The sequence below is a fragment of the Musa acuminata genome, chromosome BXJ2-3 (genome assembly GCF_036884655.1).
Source record: "Musa acuminata AAA Group cultivar baxijiao chromosome BXJ2-3, Cavendish_Baxijiao_AAA, whole genome shotgun sequence".
NCBI classification, from domain to species: domain Eukaryota; kingdom Viridiplantae; phylum Streptophyta; class Magnoliopsida; order Zingiberales; family Musaceae; genus Musa; species Musa acuminata.
In genome coordinates this window covers 44,025,690-44,047,358 of record NC_088340.1, presented here as the reverse complement: position 1 = coordinate 44,047,358, position 21,669 = coordinate 44,025,690, and the positions used below count along the sequence as shown (strand labels likewise).

At 44.6% G+C, this 21,669-nt stretch overlaps 3 protein-coding genes across 5 annotated transcripts; all 3 read left to right on the top strand.

Moving 5' to 3' along the window:
* Positions 1-3,497: 3,497 nt before the first annotated feature.
* Positions 3,498-7,964, top strand: LOC135608540 (receptor-like protein kinase HSL1). Its single transcript, XM_065101561.1, has 2 exons — positions 3,498-7,282; positions 7,385-7,964. The coding sequence occupies exons 1-2, from the start codon at positions 4,693-4,695 to the stop codon at positions 7,735-7,737; spliced, it is 2,943 nt and encodes a 980-aa protein (XP_064957633.1). The 5' UTR covers positions 3,498-4,692; the 3' UTR covers positions 7,738-7,964.
* Positions 7,965-8,501: 537 nt separating this feature from the next.
* LOC135606617 (serine/threonine-protein kinase-like protein CCR1) lies at positions 8,502-10,014 on the top strand. The gene has a single exon (XM_065097672.1). It carries the CDS (start codon positions 8,668-8,670, stop codon positions 9,679-9,681), a length of 1,014 nt encoding a protein of 337 aa, XP_064953744.1. The 5' UTR covers positions 8,502-8,667; the 3' UTR covers positions 9,682-10,014.
* Positions 10,015-13,424: 3,410 nt separating this feature from the next.
* On the top strand, positions 13,425-20,693 carry LOC103979742 (auxin response factor 15). 3 transcript variants are annotated; one of them, XM_009395930.3, is made up of 11 exons: positions 13,431-14,524; positions 14,630-14,686; positions 15,052-15,234; positions 15,411-15,495; positions 16,012-16,102; positions 16,186-16,350; positions 17,399-17,518; positions 17,602-17,677; positions 18,930-19,092; positions 19,173-19,319; positions 19,425-20,693. In XM_009395930.3, exons 1-11 carry the CDS (start codon positions 14,210-14,212, stop codon positions 20,132-20,134), a joined length of 2,112 nt encoding a protein of 703 aa, XP_009394205.2. In that variant the 5' UTR covers positions 13,431-14,209; the 3' UTR covers positions 20,135-20,693. The 3 variants fall into 3 exon arrangements, with proteins under 3 accessions (XP_064957632.1, XP_009394204.2, XP_009394205.2); XM_065101560.1 differs by having other exon boundaries at positions 13,425-14,524; positions 17,399-17,515; positions 19,173-20,693; XM_009395929.3 differs by having other exon boundaries at positions 13,428-14,524; positions 19,173-20,693.
* The last annotated feature ends 976 nt before the right edge of the window (positions 20,694-21,669 follow it).

Sequence of the window (21,669 nt, the reverse complement as noted above, 5' to 3'; positions counted from 1 at the left end):
CATCTATATTCTCCAAATCTATAACCAAGGAATCAAATTTATCAAGATGTGAGAGTATAAATGTACCTTCAGTCATCTGAAGCATATACAAACTCTGCTTTAAATAGAGACGATTCTCTACTATCATCTTCAGATACAAGGCTTTAAGCTTGTCCCATATGCTCTTAACCGTAGTCTCCGTAGCTACCTCCCGTAAAACCTTGTCAGAGAGATTTAGAATAATGCTGGATCGGACCTTCTTATCCATACCCACAAGATCTTCCTTTGACGTACCATCTGGAATGTTCTCAGCTCCCTGTAATGCTAAATCAACTACGTTTTGAACCAGAATGGCCTCCATCTTGAGTTGCCACATGCCAAAGTTGACATTTTTGTCGAATTTTTCGACAACAATCTTTGTTATTGTCATCATTACCAAAAGATCCCGAAACCAAGCTCTGATACCAGTTTGTTAGAGCTAGCCCCAGGAAATTTATCAAAGGGTAATTTTGGTAACCCAACAAAGATAATAAAGTGGAAGAATAAAAGAAGCGATAAGAATACTAGATTTATGTGGTTCGGTCAATTGACCTATATCCACGGTCGAAGGAAGAGCAAATCACTACTATAAAAGAGGAACTATTACAAATGCCTTTGGAATATATTCCTAGGTCATAAAACACCGAAAATTACTGAACAAGAAAAGCCTAAAATAAACAATTAGGTTTTCTTGTGGTGCATCTGACTTCAAAACTCAAACCCTTATTTATAGTTCCAATAGGAGATAACAAGTCTGATTTTCCTGATGTGGGACTATGGGACTTGCCAAACATGAGAAATATTTAGGATCTATGTTTAAAGATGAATTGGTCTCCTTATCATGATCTTATCATGATCCAAATTCTCATTGCACAGATTTAAAGATATCACAATATATTCATCACATAATCTAAAGTGAGAAAATATTATTATAAATATTAATCAAAAGATATTGTATAATGAATTACATTTGTCATCACTCATATGATTGGCTTATAGGACACCTGTAGCTAGCATTTAGCACATATTGGATCTTGCTTGTGAATCGATCTACAAGTATTTCTTCCTCTCATTACTTGAGTATAAGGAGCATTACCACTGATAGCCATGAGCATATATTCACGAGGATGTGAAGTTCAAGCTCCTTCACGAGCTAGGCAAAACTGTGATGGAAAGCAGCTTTAGGTGCACATATCATTCTCGTGTTGAGCCTCTTAACATGATTGGGAAGGTGCAGTACATTAAGGCATTTGAAGTATCGTACAACGACACTTGGGCACAAAAAATTGTAATGTGCTCCATCAGGTCAGTACTGCCATTGAACGTCTCCAAGGATGGGAGGTAGAAGATTATTAGAATTAGTTCCTCTTAGATTTTATGAGTGAATGACGACTAACCCGAGGTGGGGAACTAGTGCTTCCCTTTTTGATTATTTGAACTCTTATCGCATCTCCTCCGAATATGATATATCTGTCATAGTTGGATCTATAGGGAATCCTTCGTCGATTGGGCCTCAAATTCAAGCAGAATATAATGATGGTGTGATTCAGTAAATTCCATGGTTTGAGACTGAAATATCCCTTTATCCTACAGTTTGATGAATCTTGTTGGGATGTTGACACCATATTGATTCGGGGAACCTCGATGGGTGTTAGAGCATATTACAATGAAGCCAATGATGGCAGTTAAGCTGGTGGCATCGCCTATTGAGTTAATTAGGTGAAAAGCAAAAGGACAACATATATTATGTCTGTTAGTGTCTGTACTTGCTTAGTGAAATTTAAGAACATCTCAACATGAATAAGTAGGTGGCTCAGGCTTATCCTTGAGGGTAAGATTCCAAGGTCATTAAATAGGCAATGGTATCACATTGACATCTACACCAAGATAGATGCGCCCATGTGTAGAAAGGGTGGCTGCAACCCTTCTTGAGTGAAAATACTATAGTCGAGGGTAAAGTCTCTTTGCTCGAGCGTTCATTGAGAGAATCGGTAGATAGTTGTCAATATAACATCGAGCCTTCTTTCTAGCATTAAAATGTTAAGGAAAGAAGTTGTTGACTCCTGGGCAGTATGACATGGTCCGGACCTGTATACACAATGTTGTTTGAGGTACCTTTGTAGTGGAAATGCTAAGCTCCCGATATGTCATCTATACGTAGAAGAGGTTTCTCGACCTAATCGCTTTGACAACTAATTTAGTAACCTCAAGTATATGAGTGTGGACACGAGCAGTCAAAAAACATAATCCTTTTTTTGTGTATTGAAGATGAGCTTTTATACTTGATCATAATGGGATAAAATATTTTATTAAATATTCTACGGGGAGATATTGTCTAAACATCTCTTAAAACCTTGGTCTCTTATCTATATGAGCAACAAGAGGGAATACCTTATAACCATCTACCTTAGATCCTTACTCACGTGGATAGATAGATGAATAACGATCTTCTATCTTTTCCTTTTATTATAGATACTATATAATGATCATATGTCATATTAAGATATTAAAATTGACGGATATACGCTTTTATCACCGGACATCATTCAAGAAGCAATATATTGAAATGTTGAATTAAGAATTTGTCTTGCTATGTCGATGTGGTTTTGGCACACGGTGTCACTTCAATTGTGAAAGCTCGTTGTTCTATTTTCTAAAGGCGTTAGTGACATCCATTACGTGGAGGACATACTTTCTCTTTCGTCCCCCAACTCCCCCAAGATATCATTTTGCAGATTTGGTGGTGCTTTGGATATTTTAATTAAAGCTCGATTCTAGAACGTGATCTATTGACCACTGACTAGTTATGATTCTTTTGGGATTCTCTTTTTTTTTTTTCATATATACATATATATATATATATATATATATATATATATATATATATATAATTTACTTGTTTGATTTGATGAGTTAATGAATTTAGTTAAAAAATTAATTTAATATAAAAGATTGAACTTATCGGATACTCGATATAGATAAACTGACTCGCTTAACTTTCATCAATATTTTTAATCTCCACCTAATAATGATTAGTTTCACCGATTAAACATTCAATCGTAGAATTTGTTTTTGCTATTTTCATGCTACTCTTATTATTTTAACTTATCTGAACTCGAGAAATTGGATGGCATGTCAAAAGAAGCTTTAATTTCACCAATAATTATGTCTAAGAAGATGCCTACGCGGATGATTAAGTGCTTTCCTACTTGCATGATGAGCCTAAAACACGTGCAACAAAGAAAAAAGCCGATGAACGAATGGAATTTGACTTGCACGAGAGGAGGCTCACTTGGTGGGAGTGAGTGATGCAAAAGCTCGAACTCCTTACTTTGTGCCTACCATGAGATGTATACAATAATCCATGCTGGTGCTGCTCTGTCTTAGCTCATTCAACCCATTTTGGTTGACTAACAGTTTGCATCTGAGATCACACCTCCGAAGAGCGGAGAGGAGGAGGAGGAGGAGGAGGAGGAGAAGAGAACAGCAGCTAACTGTACAAACACAAGCCCAGGAAAACGTGAGCTTGCCGTTCCATCACGTGAAATATCACGGAAGAGGAACGAGACACAACGAGCAGGGGAGGAATCGCGTTCTCCTTTCTTCGCTGTAGAATAGAATCGCCAATGGTTCACGTGAAAGAGGAGCCCGTCCCCACCGACCACCCTCACGTCAATCCCCCCACCTCACCCTCAGTAGCCAACAGACGCAAGGGAAAGCCTCCTCCTCCTCCTCCTCCTCCATTGCACAAACGGCCGCCACCCCTCCACTGACCTCTTCCCCCTTCCTGCAATGGCGGCACCGTTCATGTGGGAACGGTTTAAGGTCAGTGTGAATCGAGGTCTGCATGCATGCTTGATCTTCGTTTCCTTTTGCTTAAGACAAAGTGGTGATAGATAGCAGCAAACAGATTCGTATTGTGCTTCATCCGATTTTACAGGGCTTTGAGTCTGCTGTTGTCTCAGCATTTTGGCTTGGCGTGACACTCGAAGAACAGATAGAAACTCCAATTCATTCATACTCAATTCGGTGGTTAGACTCCTCCGACGAGAGCGAGAGAGAACGAGAGAGATTCCATTAACAACACTGGCCTTATCCACAACTATACCTCATCTTTGGAATTGGCAGTCCCTCTGCTTGGATTAGATGCGCTAAGCCCATCCGTCCCACCATATGCATCAGGGAATCACTTCTTCCCAAAGTTGTGAGGCAATTGTCGTAAAGAGAGATTCCTCCACCTCCTCCTCCTCAAATTCGACTTCCACGCCAACTCTTCCTCCTCGACAGGGATATGTCCTCCACAGCAACCATGTGAAGAAGCATTATGGCATGTTGCATTAATTCTCCAACATAAAGCGTTGGATATATTCTTACTCCAAGCACTCGCACATCGTCCAAAATCTTCCATGCCGACCGACCCTTGGGTTCTCGTGCAATCAATCTAGGAAATGACAGCTTCCTCTCTTCCTCTTCCCTCCTCCCCCCTCTGCACCTTGTTTTTACTACGGTGGCTTGCGCGGAGAAAAGGCATCTGATTTAAAAGCCTTCCAAACTGCTGCAGTCCCTTTCCGATGCCTCTCACCCTTTTCCCTCTCTTTTTAACACCCCATCGTTCCAAAGATCACACGCACACTACACTACCACTACACTGCGGTGGAGAACACCGGCACCAACATGCTCTTCCTCTCCCCTCTCCCCTTCCTCCTCTCCCTCTTCTTTCTTCCTCATCTCTCCCTCTCCCTCAACCGAGAAGGTCTCTCCCTTCTGCAAGCTAAGAATTCCCTCGCTGACCCCGGCAACGCCCTCTCCGACTGGAACCCACTGGACTCTACCCCATGCAACTGGACTGGAGTCACCTGCGGCTCCACCTCACTCGCCGTCACCTCTCTTTACCTCTCCGGCTTGGCTCTTGCAGGCCCCTTTCCTTCCGCCCTTTGTCGTCTCCCTCACCTTTCTTTCCTCTCCCTTGCCTCCAACGTGCTCAACGACACCCTCCCCTCCTCCTCCCTTCTCGGCTGCTCCTCCCTCGCCTACCTCGACCTCACGCGGAACTCCTTCGTCGGCCCCCTCCCTTCTTCCCTCCCTTCCATCCTCCCCGACCTCGTACACCTCGACCTCAAGTTCAACAACTTTTCCGGCGACATACCGCTTTCTTTCGGTCAATTTCCCCGTCTCCGAATCCTCTCCTTGGTGGCCAACCAGCTCACCGGCCCCGTTCCTTCCTTTCTCTCTAACGTAACTTCTCTTCGCGAGCTTAACCTTTCTTATAACGCCTTCTCTCCCTCCCCCATTCCGGTTTCCTTTGCCAACCTCACTCAGCTCCGCATTCTCTGGCTCGCCGGCTGCAACCTCGTCGGCCCTGTTCCGCCGGACCTTGGCCGCCTTTCGTCGCTCGTCAACCTCGACCTTGCTTATAATTCGCTCTCCGGCCCCATTCCCGAATCGATCACGGGGCTCTCGTCGGCCGTCCAAATCGAGCTCTACGCCAATTCTCTCTCTGGTACCCTTCCCCGTGGCCTCTCCAACCTTACTGCGCTCCGCTTCTTCGATGCTTCCATGAACAAACTCTACGGTCATCTTCCCGAAGACATCTTCCTTGCTCCCAATCTTGCAAATCTCCAGCTTTACGAGAATAACCTCGTTGGTCTTATTCCTCAGAGCATTTCCCGGTGCAAGAATCTCGCCGACCTCCGTCTGTTCTCCAACCAGCTCGATGGTCCTCTCCCTTTCGATTTCGGCAAGCATTTCCCTCTCGGTTTTATTGATCTTTCAGATAACTTCCTATCTGGCGAGATTCCTGCGAGCATCTGCGACGGTGGCGTGTTATCGGAGCTTCTTTTGCTTAACAATTCATTCTCAGGGAGCTTGCCGCAGAGTCTTGGCCGGTGCACATCACTCACCCGCGTGCGATTACCCAACAACCGCCTCTCCGGCGAGGTCCCCCCTGCTTTTTGGGGCCTACCCCATGTGTGGCTTTTCGAGCTCTCCGGAAACTTCTTTTCCGGCAGCATCTCACCGGTGATATCAGGCGCAGCTAATCTCTCCATGCTACTAATCTCCGATAACCAGTTCAGTGGGCCAATTCCAGAGGAAATAGGAGCTCTTTCGAACTTGTACGAGTTCTCTGCCGCCAATAACATGCTGTCTGGACCTCTGCCGATGGGTCTGCGGCACTTGACCAAGCTGGGAGAGTTGGACCTCCATAATAACTCCCTCTCTGGTGAACTCCCCCAAGGAATCCTGTCATGGAAGAAGCTTAGCCAGCTGAACCTCGCTGACAACGATATCTCCGGTGGGGTCCCGCCGGAGCTTGGGGACCTCCCGGTGCTCAACTATCTCGACCTCTCGGGCAACAAACTCAGCGGAGAGATCCCAATGGAACTCCAGAACCTAAATCTTATCGAATTCAATCTCTCCAACAACCAGCTTTCCGGCGGTCTGCCTCCTTTGCTTGCGACACAGACATACCAAAATAGCTTCTTGGGCAATCCGGGTCTCTGCGGGGAATTGACCGGTTTCTGTCCCAGCCCGCGAGGTGTCAAACCGGAGCGCCATGTATTCGTCTGGCTGCTTCGGTCGGTCTTTATACTCGCTTCATTGGTGCTCGTGACTGGAGCAGCTTGGTTCTATTGGAGATACAGAAATCTGAAGAAGGCTGCGCTTGGTATGGACAATCCCAAGTGGAAGTTCACCTCGTTCTATAAGCTTGGTTTCAGTGAGGAGGAGATCCCGGTTTCCCTTGACGAAGACAACGTTATCGGTAGCGGAGCTTCCGGTCAAGTCTACAAGGTGGTGTTGAGCAATGGAGAGACCGTGGCGGTGAAGAAGCTCTGGGGAACCTCCAAGAAGAACGACATAGTTCCGAGCTTCGTCGACGGTTTCGAAGCCGAGGTGGAGATGCTGGGGAAGATTCGTCACAAGAACATCGTGAAGCTGTGGTGCTGCTGCACTAACATTGATTCCAAGCTTCTGGTCTTTGAATACATGCCGAATGGAAGCTTAGGTGACCAGCTGCATGGCGCCAAGGGAGGTTTGCTGGACTGGCGAACGAGGTACAAGATTGCACTGGATGCGGCTGAGGGTCTGTCGTACCTTCACCATGACTGTCTTCCGCCCATCGTCCACAGGGATGTTAAATCCAACAACATACTGTTGGATGCAGAGTTTGGAGCGAAAGTCTCCGACTTTGGCGTCGCCAAAGCCATCGTGAAGGGACCAAAGTCGATGTCTGTGATTGCTGGCTCCTGCGGATACATCGCACCAGGTTTGCTCATTTCATCCTCGGTGTTTGCTCTTCTTGAGATCTTAGGATCAGTGCGTGGAATGTATTCACTTGTTCTCTTGTCTCGTTTTCCATTTTCTGCAGAGTACGCCTATACTCTCCGGGTTACCGAGAAGAGCGACATATATAGTTTTGGGGTGGTGATTCTGGAATTGATCACAGGAAAATTTCCTATGGATCCTGAGCTTGGAGAGAGGGATTTGGCGCAGTGGGTGTGCAGCACCTTGGAGCAGAAAGGAGTGGAAAGCGTGATCGATCCCAGGCTTAGTCTCTGTTTCAAGGAGGAGATACGCGAGGTGCTCGACGTTGGCCTCCTCTGCACCAACTTCCTCCCACTGAATCGGCCGCCGATGAGGACGGTGGTGAAGCTGCTGCTCGACGTGGCTCCTGTCAACAAGTTGAAGCCGCCATTGAAGGACCTAAGCCCATCTCCTTGAGTGCCCGATACCGTAGAATGTGACAACCTGTGATTCCTCCAGCGAATAGCTTCTCCTATGGAGGGTTCTGCACCATTACACTGTGATGAGAATCGAATTAACTGTGCTACTATATCTGAAGGAATTTGTTCCAATGCATCCTTCCCAGCAAGCCAATCATCTTCGTTGCTTAGCGGATTTCTGTGGCCGTCGCCACCAGAGAAAAAAAAAAGTATTTGTGCTTGCCATTTGTACTCTGTATCCGTTCCATGCCATCTTCCTATGTGAGATGCCACAGAATCCGCATTGCCATGTGTTTAGTTTAGCATCATCAACTGTTTCGGGAACAGATGTAGATGGAAGATACGTTTGACTGTCAGACTCTCATCTCTTTGACAGCCAAAACTCAATCAGGATCATTATCTTCTACGCGATCTCTTCCACAAGAAAAAATACTGTTCATTAAGAACTGTGTGTTAGCTTCGTTGATACTGTATTTGTTCTCATTATTCAATCAACATATCTTTTCGGAAGGTGAAACCGACTACTATTTTGTTAGCTTTCAAATCGAACAGCACATTTTGTGACAGAATGGGACAAGTACTTGTGTGTATGGAGCAAATTCTGTCCTTGATTTGAGCTGTAATTGTTCTGCTCTGCGGCCCTTTGTTCCGAGTTTGGTGCACCAACATAGGCGCAGACAAACTACTCTCCCCACCTGCTCTCGTTTGATCTAGTGGAAGATCTATGGTTGTTCTACCCATCTCTCATGACAGGGGAAACGGAATAGACTCGAAGAGTACTACTGCATGCTGCGAGCACCAAACCTAAAGAAGATCCTACACATTTTCCTAACAATCTCATCTGAATCAACCAAACATCTCCCACCTTTATTCACCTTTCTTCACCCCCCTCACATCTGATCCTTGAAGCCGAGCAAGTAATACCGCCATGAATCACGAGGACTCCACCATCAGCGTAGACGCTGCCATCGCACTCGTTGGCGTCGTTCTCCTTGCTCTCAGCGTCGTCCTCTACGTAATCTGCAAGAAGAGGTGCGCCGTAGACCCTGACGACACTAGCACCGTGGCAATTCTCCCCGCCCACTCTCACCAGCTGAGCGACGTCGAGTCTGCCACCGACGGATTCCACGGCTCCCGTGTCGTCGGCCAGGGTCGTCTCGGCACCGTCTACAAGGCCACCTCCGCCACCGGGGATACCTACACCGTGAAGCGCATCCACCACCATTTAGTCCTCGGTAACCCGGGCGTGAGCTTCTCTTCCCGGATGAAGTCGCTCTCGTACGCCAACCACCCCAATCTAGTCCCCATCTTGGGCTTCTCCGAGGCACCCGGCGAGAGGCTCATCATCTCCGAATTCGTCGGCAACACGAAGAGCCTGGACTACCATCTGCACCAGAACTACCTCGAGGACTGTCGTCGGCCGTCATCCGGGCTCTTGAGTTGGGATATCCGGATAAGGGTCGCGGCGGGGACGGCGCGCGGGATCGAGCACCTGCACGACGGGAGCGTGCCAGGAATCGTGCACGGGTGCATCAAACCCAGCAACATCATGCTCGACATGGACTTTTGCGCCAGGATCTGCGACTACGGGCTGAGCTTCTTGGTGGAGCCGGGTGACAGGAGGGAGATGGTCGGGTACAGAGACGGGGAAGGCGGCGGGGCGTGCAAGGAGAACGACGTGTACGGTTTGGGAGTGGTTTTGCTGGAGCTGTTGAGCGGGAGGAGTTGCGACGGGGGGAAGCTGGTGGAGTGGGCCCTGCCTTTGATTAGGGAGTGCAGAGTCCGGGAGATTCTCGACGGGAGAATGGGGCTGCCGATGGACATGACGCCACTGACGAGGATGGCGAAGGTGGCGTCGGCGTGCGTCGGCAATGGGCGGAAGACCCGGCCGTCCATCGCTCATGTGGCAGCCATTTTGAGCAGCTTGGAGGCACAACCTTGACAAGCTTCCAAAGCTGTATATGTATGATCTCTATAGAAGACCTTTGTGCTTGGTGCAATTAGATTGGTTTCATCATGGGATTGGATGTACAATTGGGGTCGCAAGCACTTTACAATATGAAGAGAAACGATTTAGGAGAAGCTGAATACCTTACAAACAATTACAGATTGCAAGTAGAGTAGTTGTTTTAGATGACATGTTAAAGTTCCTCATCATCAAAGATGACCAAAACCTCTGCAGGCGACTCCAGAGGAAACTGGAATAGCTCTGCAGGTTGCATGAAGCTACCCTGCTCGTTTCCTTCTTGTCACCATTCGCTCCCGCCAGCTTCATGATGAGCACACTGGATTCCTATATACCTGTGAATCATGGCCAGAACTGCTTTGGGCAATTGGCTCATCACTAATGTTTGCTTTCTGAGTATGAGCTACTTTAAAGTCAGTAAAAAAATTGAAAGATTCGGGGAATGCTAAGCCTTTGAAATGACTAATTGACACAAAGATGACCGGAAAAGTTGAAGGCATAGTTGTGAATCGACATCTCATCATCTAGTTGTGAGTGATAGATACATGTTAATTAGCCATGTGTTACTGATGTGTCGATAAACAAGAATTAAACCATATTTGAGATCATTGATGGTGTGCAATAACTTGAAATATGATCGTGAAGTTGACATGCTATTTTGGGAACTGGAACAAAGCTAAATAGAGCAACACTGGATCATAAAAATAAGTAGACATCAATGAACAATAAATTAGATGAGTTGGCCACATCAACGTCGACAAGTGTCCATCTTTTTGACCTACATATAGCCTCTTATGCCCACTTTGCTGTCACTGTTTGGTACGTGAACTGATAGCAGCAGGTTATCGGAGGCAGCATTGAGGCGTGGCCGTGACCCATGACTCGCAATCTGGTTTCCTCCCTCTTTGCATCAAAGCTACTTTTTGCTTGGGTCCTCCTGCACCGAAAAGATAGCAGACCTGAAGTGGATTAGGGTTATCATGTCGCTAATGAACAAACCCTATGACGATCATGCTCCTAATCTCAAAAACTTTGCCGGTCACCACGAACACAGCTGCTGCGAGTTCAATCATGTCGAACTATTATTGGAGGTGCACCATTCTTGCTCGTCGTTGATGTTGGATTAAGCGGAATCCAAGATAAGAACTCGAACTCATCAGTATCTGTGGATGCACCACCAGGGATGGTAACAGCAAAAGGGAAAGAAAAGGATGCGTGATGTTAAAAGGTGTGCTGCTGTGGCATCTCAAGAGAGAGAGAGAGAGAGAGAGAGAGAGAGAAAGAGACTGATCTCAGTTGTCATTCTCTGGCGGGCCCTTCGTCAGTGCTAGCGTTTACCTATCCCGATTACCCTCGTCTATGTGAAAGAGAGGTAGAATTCTGCGATGGACGTAAAGGGAAGGGGTCCAGCCAAAGTTGCTGTGTCCACCAAAGGAGGGGGTGGAGACACAAAGCACAAACGCAACAAAGCCGACAGGGGGAAAAAGAGTTCACCGCCGGGGTTGGGGCCCGGCTCCAGTCTATTCGGGTGTGTTGGGGGCTCCCACCTACCATGATCATGGGTGGTGATGGGTCCTCCCCTCTCACTACACCAAATCATTGTCGTCCATAACTGGTGATGGGTCCTCCCTCTCCAGTGCTCATCCACTCGTCCCTCTCTCTCTCTCTCTCTCTTCATGTTCATAGAGTGGTCATCTATGTCTGAGGGACAATAAACAAATGGGAAGCCCTGTGCATGGCACCCGGCACTGGAGATAGAGAGAGTAGTTTTAACCAAAGACCATGAAGGAGGAGGGGGAGGGGGGAAAAGGATCGAGAGGTGCTCCGGTTTACCCGGGGGGGTCCTTCTGCCGGCGAAAGGGGTAGTTAAAGGACAGTAACGTTACCCTACAAAAGTGAGAGGAGGGTTTGCATGGAGGAGAGAGAGAGAGGCTTGCACAGAGTTCTTATGGAGCATTGATGGACGTACTTTAAATCTCGGTCCCTGCGAGCACAGCGCCGGTAGCTCACCTCCCCCCACCATGTGAGCCTCTTCCTGTTCGCGGACATCCCGTGGGTCCCTGCAGCTGCCAGCGCAGGCCCCACTAATTAAGCAGGCCCAACGTTCCGTCTCGCCAACCGTCAATAATAATAATAATAATTATTATTATTATTATTATTATCACTAAACGAGGAGGATAAATTTAGTGGTGAAGAAATATATATAATATTGTTGAAGACAAAATCTATCATAAAAATCATTTTGGTGGATGAATTGACTTGAGAAGGTGATATGAAACATGAAAGAGAACGCCATTGTTGGGACTATTGGAACTCACATCTGGATATGGACATGTATAATCCAATCCATTACATTCGAAATATGAATGAATGATTGAATGAATATAGATTCTCACACGTTTATATTGGTTGATAATGACCCTCTCGAAAAGGTCTTTATACTTAAATATAAAAATGACTATTCTGCCCTCGGTTTCATTATTCAATGTATTATTTTTATTATAATTCATAATTTTATGAATAATCAAATTCTAAATTATTCTCGACTTAATCGTCGTTCTGACTATACTAATCGGACACACTCAATAAAAGAAAATAGATATATATCAGTATTAAGAATCATATCCGTTGGCTATCGCGAGATACGAGATTAAAATCTTTGTTATATTCGATACCATTCGATACTAATCATAATTAGAATCTTAACATGGTTTTTACTGAAGAGTAGAGGAGGTGGAGAAGGTGGTTTGGATGGAAACTTTCCGACAATTCCATCAATCAATCGGCGACCACATTATTTTGGTGTCTGCAAGACACACAGTTCTGCAACTGGCGCTTGATGGATCACTCCCATGGCGTCAAACCTGGTCGAGTCCAATGTAGCTATTTATGTCTCACCTAATACCTAATCTTGGGTCCGACCTCCACCACAACCCCCTCGATTCCGATGGCACTCTCCTAATCAAACGACGCAATTTGCAGCGCCAAGCAGTGGATCTCAGCCCGATCGACACCTCCATCTCCAGCCAAAATCTACCGACCTTATCCCCACTGCAGTGGCAGCAGACAGACAGGACCGGCCTCCTGCAACACCAACAAGAGGAGGAGGAACAAAAACAGCGAGCAGTGTGGGAGGGCCATGCAAAAACCTCCACCTCCACAGGGACGAGAAAGCCACTGCCTTTATGCTTGCTGCAGTGCTTCGAAAAAACCTTTCTTTTCCATGCCTTTTCTTTTGTGTTTCTCTCAATGAGGGGGTGGCACATGGGCGGTCCAGGATGATAAAACCCGAGGCACTGCCAGTTAAAGCCTCCGTCTTCATGCACAGCCGGGGATGGTCCCTCCCTCTGATCTCCTAGCAGCAACATGTGTGAGTCTGTGAGACGTGATTCCACGTCCGAACAATTCTGTAAAGAACCGAGTGGGGGGAGGGGGGGCCGACGCAAACTACACAAGTCTGCAGTGGCCTACGGAGGAGGATGAGGAGGAGGCAAGCGTTGCAGCAATAATAATTAACGCACCACCCAGGGCTCTTACGTCTTGTCGTCTGATGGTGCAACGAAAGATAAAGATCGAGAGAGAGAGAGAGAGAAACTGTGTCTGTGTGTCTCTTTAATGCGAAATAAGATGGATTAATGGATGAAAAGGTCACTCTCGCGGTAGCAGCCCAAGTAAAAGCGCCCCCCGGCAGCTCTGCTGCCGTCACCATCCCTGCCTGCCCTCCTCTGCGCCCGCTGCAGCAATTGCAGCATCAGCAGCACAGTTCCACCGATAAAAGCGAGGAGAATGGGAGGTGATAAACCGGGGCACTGCGACGACCAGTCCTCACCCGACTTCTCTCTCTCTCTTCCCCATTTGCCATCCGATTCATGCATTGACACGGAGCCAGCCGCTGCTGTGCAGGAGCAGCCACGACAACCGCATCACAACAGCGAGAAGTCTGGGACTGGGCGGAGAGGTAAAATGAAAATAATTCGGTGAGAAGCGAGAGAGAGAGAGAGTTATGGGGGTCGGGCCAGCTGCAGAGGGTACGGAAGGGACATGGTTGAGGCGTCGCTTTTGACTCGCTTCCTTTTGGGAAAGCTTATGTAATGGTTGGGGAGACCCAAGGAAGAGGAGAGAGTAAGGGGGAAAGAGAAAAAGGAAAAGCTTGAGCTTTTGGTGTTTAGCTCTTATATCTATCTGCTCTGCTGCACCCTGTTCTTTTGCTCTCCGCTCTGCTCTGCTTCTGGTGCACCTGCCGCTCGTCTCCCGCCTCCCACGCTTGTCTTTTTTAGGCCCTCAGCCTTTAGTTCAGCGCAGCCCCCTCCTCCTCTCCTCTTCACGAGCCTCGCCACCATCGCCATCATGCGTCCCTTCACCACCCCTGTGCGCTCCCTCCCTCCCTAATCCTTATCTCGACCAGAATCCTACAGCTATCTCTCCGTCCCCTACCTCCGGGTCTTCTCTCTCTTGGCTTTGCCTTTCGGTTCTTGGGCTGCTAGGTTCTCTGGGTTTGGGGAGAATGGGCATCGATTTGAACACGATAGAAGAGGAGGAAGAGGAGCCGGAGCAGCACCCGGCCCACCTCGCCGTTTCCGCTGCGGCGGCCGCGGAGGAGGCGTTTCAGTCGGCGTCGGTGTGCCTGGAGCTGTGGCACGCGTGCGCGGGGCCCCGGATATGGTTGCCGAAGAAGGGCAGCTTGGTCGTGTACTTGCCGCAAGGGCATCTCGAGCACTCGAGGGAGGGCGGCGACGGCAGCGGTGGGAGAGGGGGAGTCGGCAGCGGCTACGATGTGCCACCTCATGTCTTCTGCCGAGTGGTCGACGTCAAGCTCCATGTTCGTTCACTTACCCACCCTGCTTCGTCTTCTCTTTTCTAGGGTTTCAAAAAGGTGGGGTTTTTGGCCTCATACCTTGCTCTTTTGGGGCTACAATGGACGCAGGCTGATGCGGCTACAGATGAGGTCTATGCTCAGCTCTCTCTTGTCGTAGAAAGCGAGGTTAGGCTTTTTCTTATTCCCGATTTTCCATTTTGTGGAGTACGAAGCTCTTCGATGTGAGTGTTTATGAAAAGCTGGGGTTCGATTTAAGCTATCTCATCTAAAACTAGGATATTTATTACGTATAGCTGTTCTTGAATCGAGAAAAAGAAGCACCTTAGATTACACAGGTATTTATGGCAAATATCCCTTCTTTCCGACATATCAATTGTGGTATATGAAGTGAAATATATCTGATCTATGTTTTGGTGATTTTGTGATTCTTTTTTAAATTTGGGGTATGTGAGTTTTGAAGCTTTGCTTTATCTAAGTCAGTTGTGTTTCCCTGTCATATTAGTTGATGTGGTGACACGTTTTTGGCTCAGGAATTTGAAGGAAGACCTAAGAAGGGTGAGCTCGAAGGAGATGCAGAAGAAGAGGATGTTGAATGTATAAGCAGGACATCAATACCCCATATGTTCTGCAAGACTCTCACTGCCTCTGACACGAGCACCCACGGGGGTTTCTCCGTGCCACGCCGAGCTGCCGAGGATTGTTTCCCTCCCCTGGTGACTAGACATTCTTGAACTTCTTCTATCTTGGATTGGATTTTTTTTTTGTTTTTTGGCATTTATACAGTCTTTCTACTTTGAAATGGATTCTATGTAACATAGGGCATTTGACGCGAAGAACATTGTTTTAAGTTTTAACCTTTTGTGTTATCTGCTTCCTCTCTTCGAAACAGGACTACAAGCAGCAAAGGCCTTCGCAGGAGCTCGTTGCAAAAGATTTGCACAGCATGGAATGGAGGTTTCGACATATCTACAGAGGTATTTACCCAAACCAGATGTCATTTGAGGAATTTGGTCTACTTTGGATTAAAGACTTGTAGTGTCATTTGTGCTATTCTTACAATGCCACTTGTGCTCAAATTCTTTACTGTATTTAAAGACATTTTAGCTATTAATATGAATCATAAGTAAATGAACATTGATCATTTTAAACACTGCTTGACACTACCATTTATCCAGGTTGTTTAGTTCCAAAAACTTTGTTGCACTATACTGCTTTGTACTACTTTCTGAGGGAGCTTTTTGGAATTCTCATTTAAAGATGTGTCTTTAAAATGTTTGTACGAGGAATTATCTGTAAAATGTTGAACCATTTTCCCTCCTGGAGATAAATCACTACAATGCCACTTTCATCATTTATTAACTAATACATTAGAAATCTTAGTTGTAATCATAATCTTAGATGGGTGATACAGCCACTTAATATGACATAACCTTTAGAAGATTCAAGTTGACATCTCCTACTGATAGATGTGGATTTATCTGCTTCTTTAGGTCAACCACGTCGACATCTTCTTACAACTGGATGGAGTGCATTTGTAAATAGGAAGAAACTCAGCTCTGGAGATGCAGTGCTCTTTCTCCGGTAGGCTTTATTATAATGTTGCACACTAACAAACATAGACATGAAAATCCTTTACATAAATGAATTTTTCTTGATGAGTATAGGGGCAATGATGGGGTGCTTAGATTGGGTGTTAGGAGGGCAGCTCAATTCAAAGGCGGCGGCCCTGTTTTGGAACATCAAAGTGGCAACATGGATCTATTGACACTGGCAGCTGTCGCTGATGCTGTGTCCAACAAAAAAGCCTTCGACATCTATTATAACCCAAGGTATGCCTGGTTTTAGCGGAGTTGTGCTTTCTGTAACCTTTGTCTTCTGTGTCAAGTTATTGATTGTCGAGATTTAATAGTTGCTGAATATGAGGAGTGGTCTAAGTTTCAACTGGAATCTTCTTGCTCCTCTGCAATATCATCCAGATATGAAGTGAGATGAAAACTGATAATTAGCATAAGAAACAGAATAATATCTTTGCTTCCTTACATGGTCTTTCCAGATTATATACAAGCCTGATTAAATTTGTAAGCTTCCAGAAAAACAAAATACTTCTGCAATTCTATCTTCAGCGGTGGTGTCCTATAACTTAAGAGATGTTACTAAATAGTCAGGAGTTGTAAGAGTCATGATCTGAACTTGATTTATCGAGTAAAAAGTATATAGATTATCTTCCAAAATAATGATAGGCGTACGTAAATTTGATTGGTCAGTTGGTACTGATTAATGTGCTTCGTTCAATGTGTTATCAAATCAACAAACCTTTGAAATACAAGCTTCTAGGTGTCCTTGTTGGCAAAACATCCATGATTAACACAAAATTTTTTTTTATTGACAATTACAGAAAAGTATGCTTTTGCAAATGCTACTATTGTTTATAAATTTTTTAGTTTATTTGATATTGTTCCCTAAATTATTTCAGTTGAAGATAGTATTAAACATATTCATTCAGCTTCTAGGCAAGGCAGACTCCTTTGTATTTGTAGATAGCACCCCCATTTTGTTGATTGTTGAATCTGGCATAAATTGTTTCTTAATAAATCACAACATAATTAGTTAGCCAAATTACTGTTTCATTGTTAATTGTCCAAATTTCCCTAAATCCTGTATCTCATAGGGCTTATGTGGGTCCTTTTATCGAAATGTCTTTTCCTATGTTTTACCCAAATGACATTTGTATCAGTTATTTCACAATCTAGTTTGTTGTCCTTAACTAACAAATCATTAGTATCTCCAAGAGCTCATTTTGTGTTAATAAACAGTGGTGGTCAGAAATATTATTTCAAAGTTAAAATAGTTTCTAAATGCTAGGTTCATATCCTGCAGGGCAAGCTCCTCAGAGTTCATAGTTCCATACTGGAAATTTGTAAAAAGCTTAAATACTTCCATTTCTGCGGGAATGAGATTCAAAATACTTTATGAAGGTGATGATGCCACAGAGAGAAGGTGTGGTACATTAACTGCCACATTTACTTTCAGAATCTAAATTGATACATGTTGAATTTGATTCGCCTATGTTTCTCTTGTAGGTCCACAGGACTGATAACTGGGATCAGTGACATGGACCCTGTTAGATGGCCTGGTTCAAAGTGGAAATGTCTGTTGGTATGCTCATATACTTGATCCGTCCTTTTCTTATATGAAGCAAATAGTTTCTTGGCCAAAAATAAGAAGGGTCAACAGACTTCTGTGCCATCTTGGACTACCCTATTTTGTCATGTTAAAACTAAAATGCCTGCATTGATTTAAGATATTTATTATCTTTTTCCTCCTTTTTGTTAATTTAGATGGCATATATAATGTGCAGCTTACAAAAAATTGTAAGATTGGTATAAAATAGAGTGTACGTTAATCTTCTTCATTTATCCATCTATATATCTAAAGCATGTATCAGAGAATTAGGATACTGCAGGAGAGTATAGCTGTGTTATCCTCGAGGACAATCTCGGTCACAAGTCCGAAAATAAGAATGAATTTCTCATTCCTTGAGGAAATAAAACTTGTGTATCTTATGGTTTGATTCCTGATTAATCATGTCTCTCTCAAAAGGTTGATCTTCATCCATGTCATTTCTTATAAGACCATGATGTTGCTCTAATCTTGGCTCAATGTGCTATACTGTAAAAAGGATTAGTTTAAAGTTGGTTTTCTTTTCTTTATACTAGACTTTATGTTCGTCTAACTAGCCTAAATGTGTATATCATTCCGAGGTTTAGGATGGCTACATTTTGAATGAAACACACAGTTAAGTTTCTTACATAGTTCCCAGACAACAAGCCTGTTATATTCAGCTTGCCAACTATGATGCTGTCTTATGTAGACGATTAAAATTAGACAAGCTGTGATATATCTTGTTTACATCTCTGTGCATATAACTGAATTGCATCATCAAACCTCTTGGGCTAACTTCAACACATCAACCTTGATAGACTTTAAGTACAGGGGGATGAAGCCCATAGGATTCGTATAACTTCAAGTCCATAAGCCTTAGGTTGGATAAGTGGGCTTAATTGACAATCATCTGCTTAGCAATGAGATATTTTCTGGTCAAATAGGAGATGATTTCACTATAATTATAGCTTCAATGTCAACTGGAGGCATTTTTTTATAGTAAAATTTCTATTTGTCAGTGAAACAAGGCATGGGCTCTCTGAGCTTTTTGGTTGGATTTGAATTGGGTATTGCCCATTATGATGTTTAAGTGGATTTCACTATAAGTATAGCTCGTTTCAGAGTGTCAGTGAAACAACCTAAAGCGCTTATCTCTGTGCTTTTGGCATTATTGAGCCATCAACTGTTTTCGTTATTCAATTTGCATTATGTTGCTGATTTAAAATGTATTTGTTCTTTTTTTCAGGTTAATTGGGATGATGATATGGATGCTAATAGGCAAAACAGGATATCACCTTGGGAAATCGAACCAATTGGTTCAGTCTTAGGCTCTGGAAGCCTGTCAACAACGGGTTCCAAGAGGGCCAAAATTTGTCTTCCCTCTGTCAATATGGATTTTCCAATTCCAAGTAGGTCTTTAACGTGCTTGCCAAAGAACATCCATACATTTGTTGGATATTTCTAATACTTCTTTTCCATTTGTTTGCAGATGGAAATGGGTGTCTGGACCTGAGGGAATCTGCAAGTTTCCACAAGGTCTTGCAAGGTCAAGAATTTACGAGGCTTAGAACTCCGAGTAACATTGGTGTAACAGCCTCTCATGTTTCTGAGATTGGAAATCGTCAATACTCGGATGGTAAGGGACGTTGCACTGGTGCAAACAGCTGCATCGTAGGTGAATCTGTTACTAGGGATAGGGTCAGAACATCATATGGAGCTGACTTTACCTTCAATTGCACAGGCTTTAGCGAACCTGTCCTATTCCAAAAGGTCTTGCAAGGTCAAGAAGTATTCTCAAAATGTCCTCCATTCATTGGAGCCCGATCTGATGCTCATGCAAGGAACGGTGTGTACGGCCTGTTTGATAGATTTCATACATCTCATGCTGAGAGTAGATTGCCTCCATCTTCTTTGGGATATGTTACTATTGTTCAACCATCTTTGCCACCAATTCAAGCGTCTTCACCGTCGTCGGTGCTAATGTTTCAAGAAGCAGGTTCCAGAATGACATTGGTTCAGTCAGCATCTAGCACGAATGGTCAAGATAGGGGTGATGGTGGTTGCTACTTCTCCAAGTTAAACGGCTCAGAAGCACTGCATGTGAAAGAAGCAAAATTCCCGTTCTGGCCTCCAACTATGGGTTGTTGTCATTTTGCCAATCAGCAACCCGAAATGGATAAAGTGCATGCTTCTGTTTCGGATGGTAAGTTGGGCATAGGAAATGAGCAGAATGTGACCCGAAATGGTTGCAGGCTTTTTGGTTTTTCCTTGACTGAGAAGATTCCTGTGGCAAATTTAGCCGATAAATCTCTGCCAGTCTCTCCGGCTTCAACTCAGGTCAAGGTTGATACTGCTTTCTCGGCTTCAATGCCTCAGATGCCTGCTAAGCCTGTTGGGTGCAGTTGCACTGGAGTAAACGCTGTGTATGCTCTGTGTGCAGCTCCATTTTAGGACTTGGTTACTCCACAAATCTTGGGGGTTGGCATGCATCTAAGTACATATCTAGCAGCTTGATGGAAATTAGGATCTGACTTAAAGTTGGATGATTGCTTATAAGGAAATCCAGCAGAACAACCTGGAAAAGATTGCCTGTGTGTTCTACATCGACATCGACAGCGAGGACACAATGGTGCCAGCCAGTGATGATCTACCTACCAGTATTTACTAGGGTTGTTCCTGCATTCCCACTAGTGGCACCACCTCTGCTGCATACTCTTGCAAGACATCGCTCCGGATTCTTGATAGACAACCGGTTGGTTGGTTGGCTGTGCATCGTTTCTCAAATGATGCCAAGTTAGATCAACAAATCCTGGTTCCTCCCGGCACCTTTACTGGCTATGAGTTGAACACTGTTGTTAAGATATCTTCCCATTTGGTTGCTCAAACTCTTCACTGTTATTTGTGACATTCTGCTATCTTACTAGTCTTTGCTGCAATATTTTTGCCGTATGCTAAAACCGCTATTGGTGATGCAAGATGTTCACACATGCTTTTAGCATTGTTGCTATGCCTTCTTCAGGGCTTCTTTTGCTTCTCATATTTGTCTTTACAAAGCAACGGTGATTTGGATGTGTGTTCTGTTTCTGTGTGCTTGCAGCTGTTCACGTATTGGCTTGTATTTGGTGGAATTATTGTTCGAGTTCAGGCAACGTTGAATGGTGGTTTTTGTACTATGGGAAGGTTGACGACGATGTCTCTGTAGTTTCCCGTAGAATTTGGAATAATACAAGACTTATTAGCCCCCAAACAACACTCTCCTTTGTCCAAGTCCCGGCGTTCGACGAAGAACAGTGTTACCCGCAATGACCATGTCTGTCTTTGTCGAAGTGAGACTGGTCGTAGATGTCTTGCCATATCACATAGCAAGAAAACAATGGTGAACAGAGCGAGCACGTTTACTGTTACATCTAGTCCCAGAAAATTTATCAAAGGGTAATTTTAACAACCCAACAAAGACAATAAAGCGGAAAGAATAAAAGCGACAAGAACACCAGATTTACGTGGTTCGGTCAAGGTTACTTGACCTATATCCACAGACAAAAGAGGAGCAAATCACTACTATAAAAGGACAATTACAAATGTCTTAGAAAGATGTTTCTAGGCATAAAACACCCGAAAATACTAAACAAGAAAAACCTCAACTATAAGCCCAAACTATTGAACTGAGTATGGACTTAAACCCAAAGCAAACACTTAGGTTTTTCTTGTGGTGCTGTGGTGCCACTTGTGGTGCATCTGACTTCAAAGCCCAGACCCTTATTTATAGTTCCAATAGGAGATAACAAACTTGATTTTCCTGATGTGGGACTATGGGACTTGCCAAACTAACAAATCTCCACCTTGGCATGTCCCAACAAAACTTACTCCACCTTCTTCATAAAAGCCCCAATGGGCAATCACCAATAATCAACACCAACCAAGTCCAAGCACTGCTTGAACTTATAAACCGGAAGAGGCTTCGTAAGCATATCAACAGGATTGTCCTT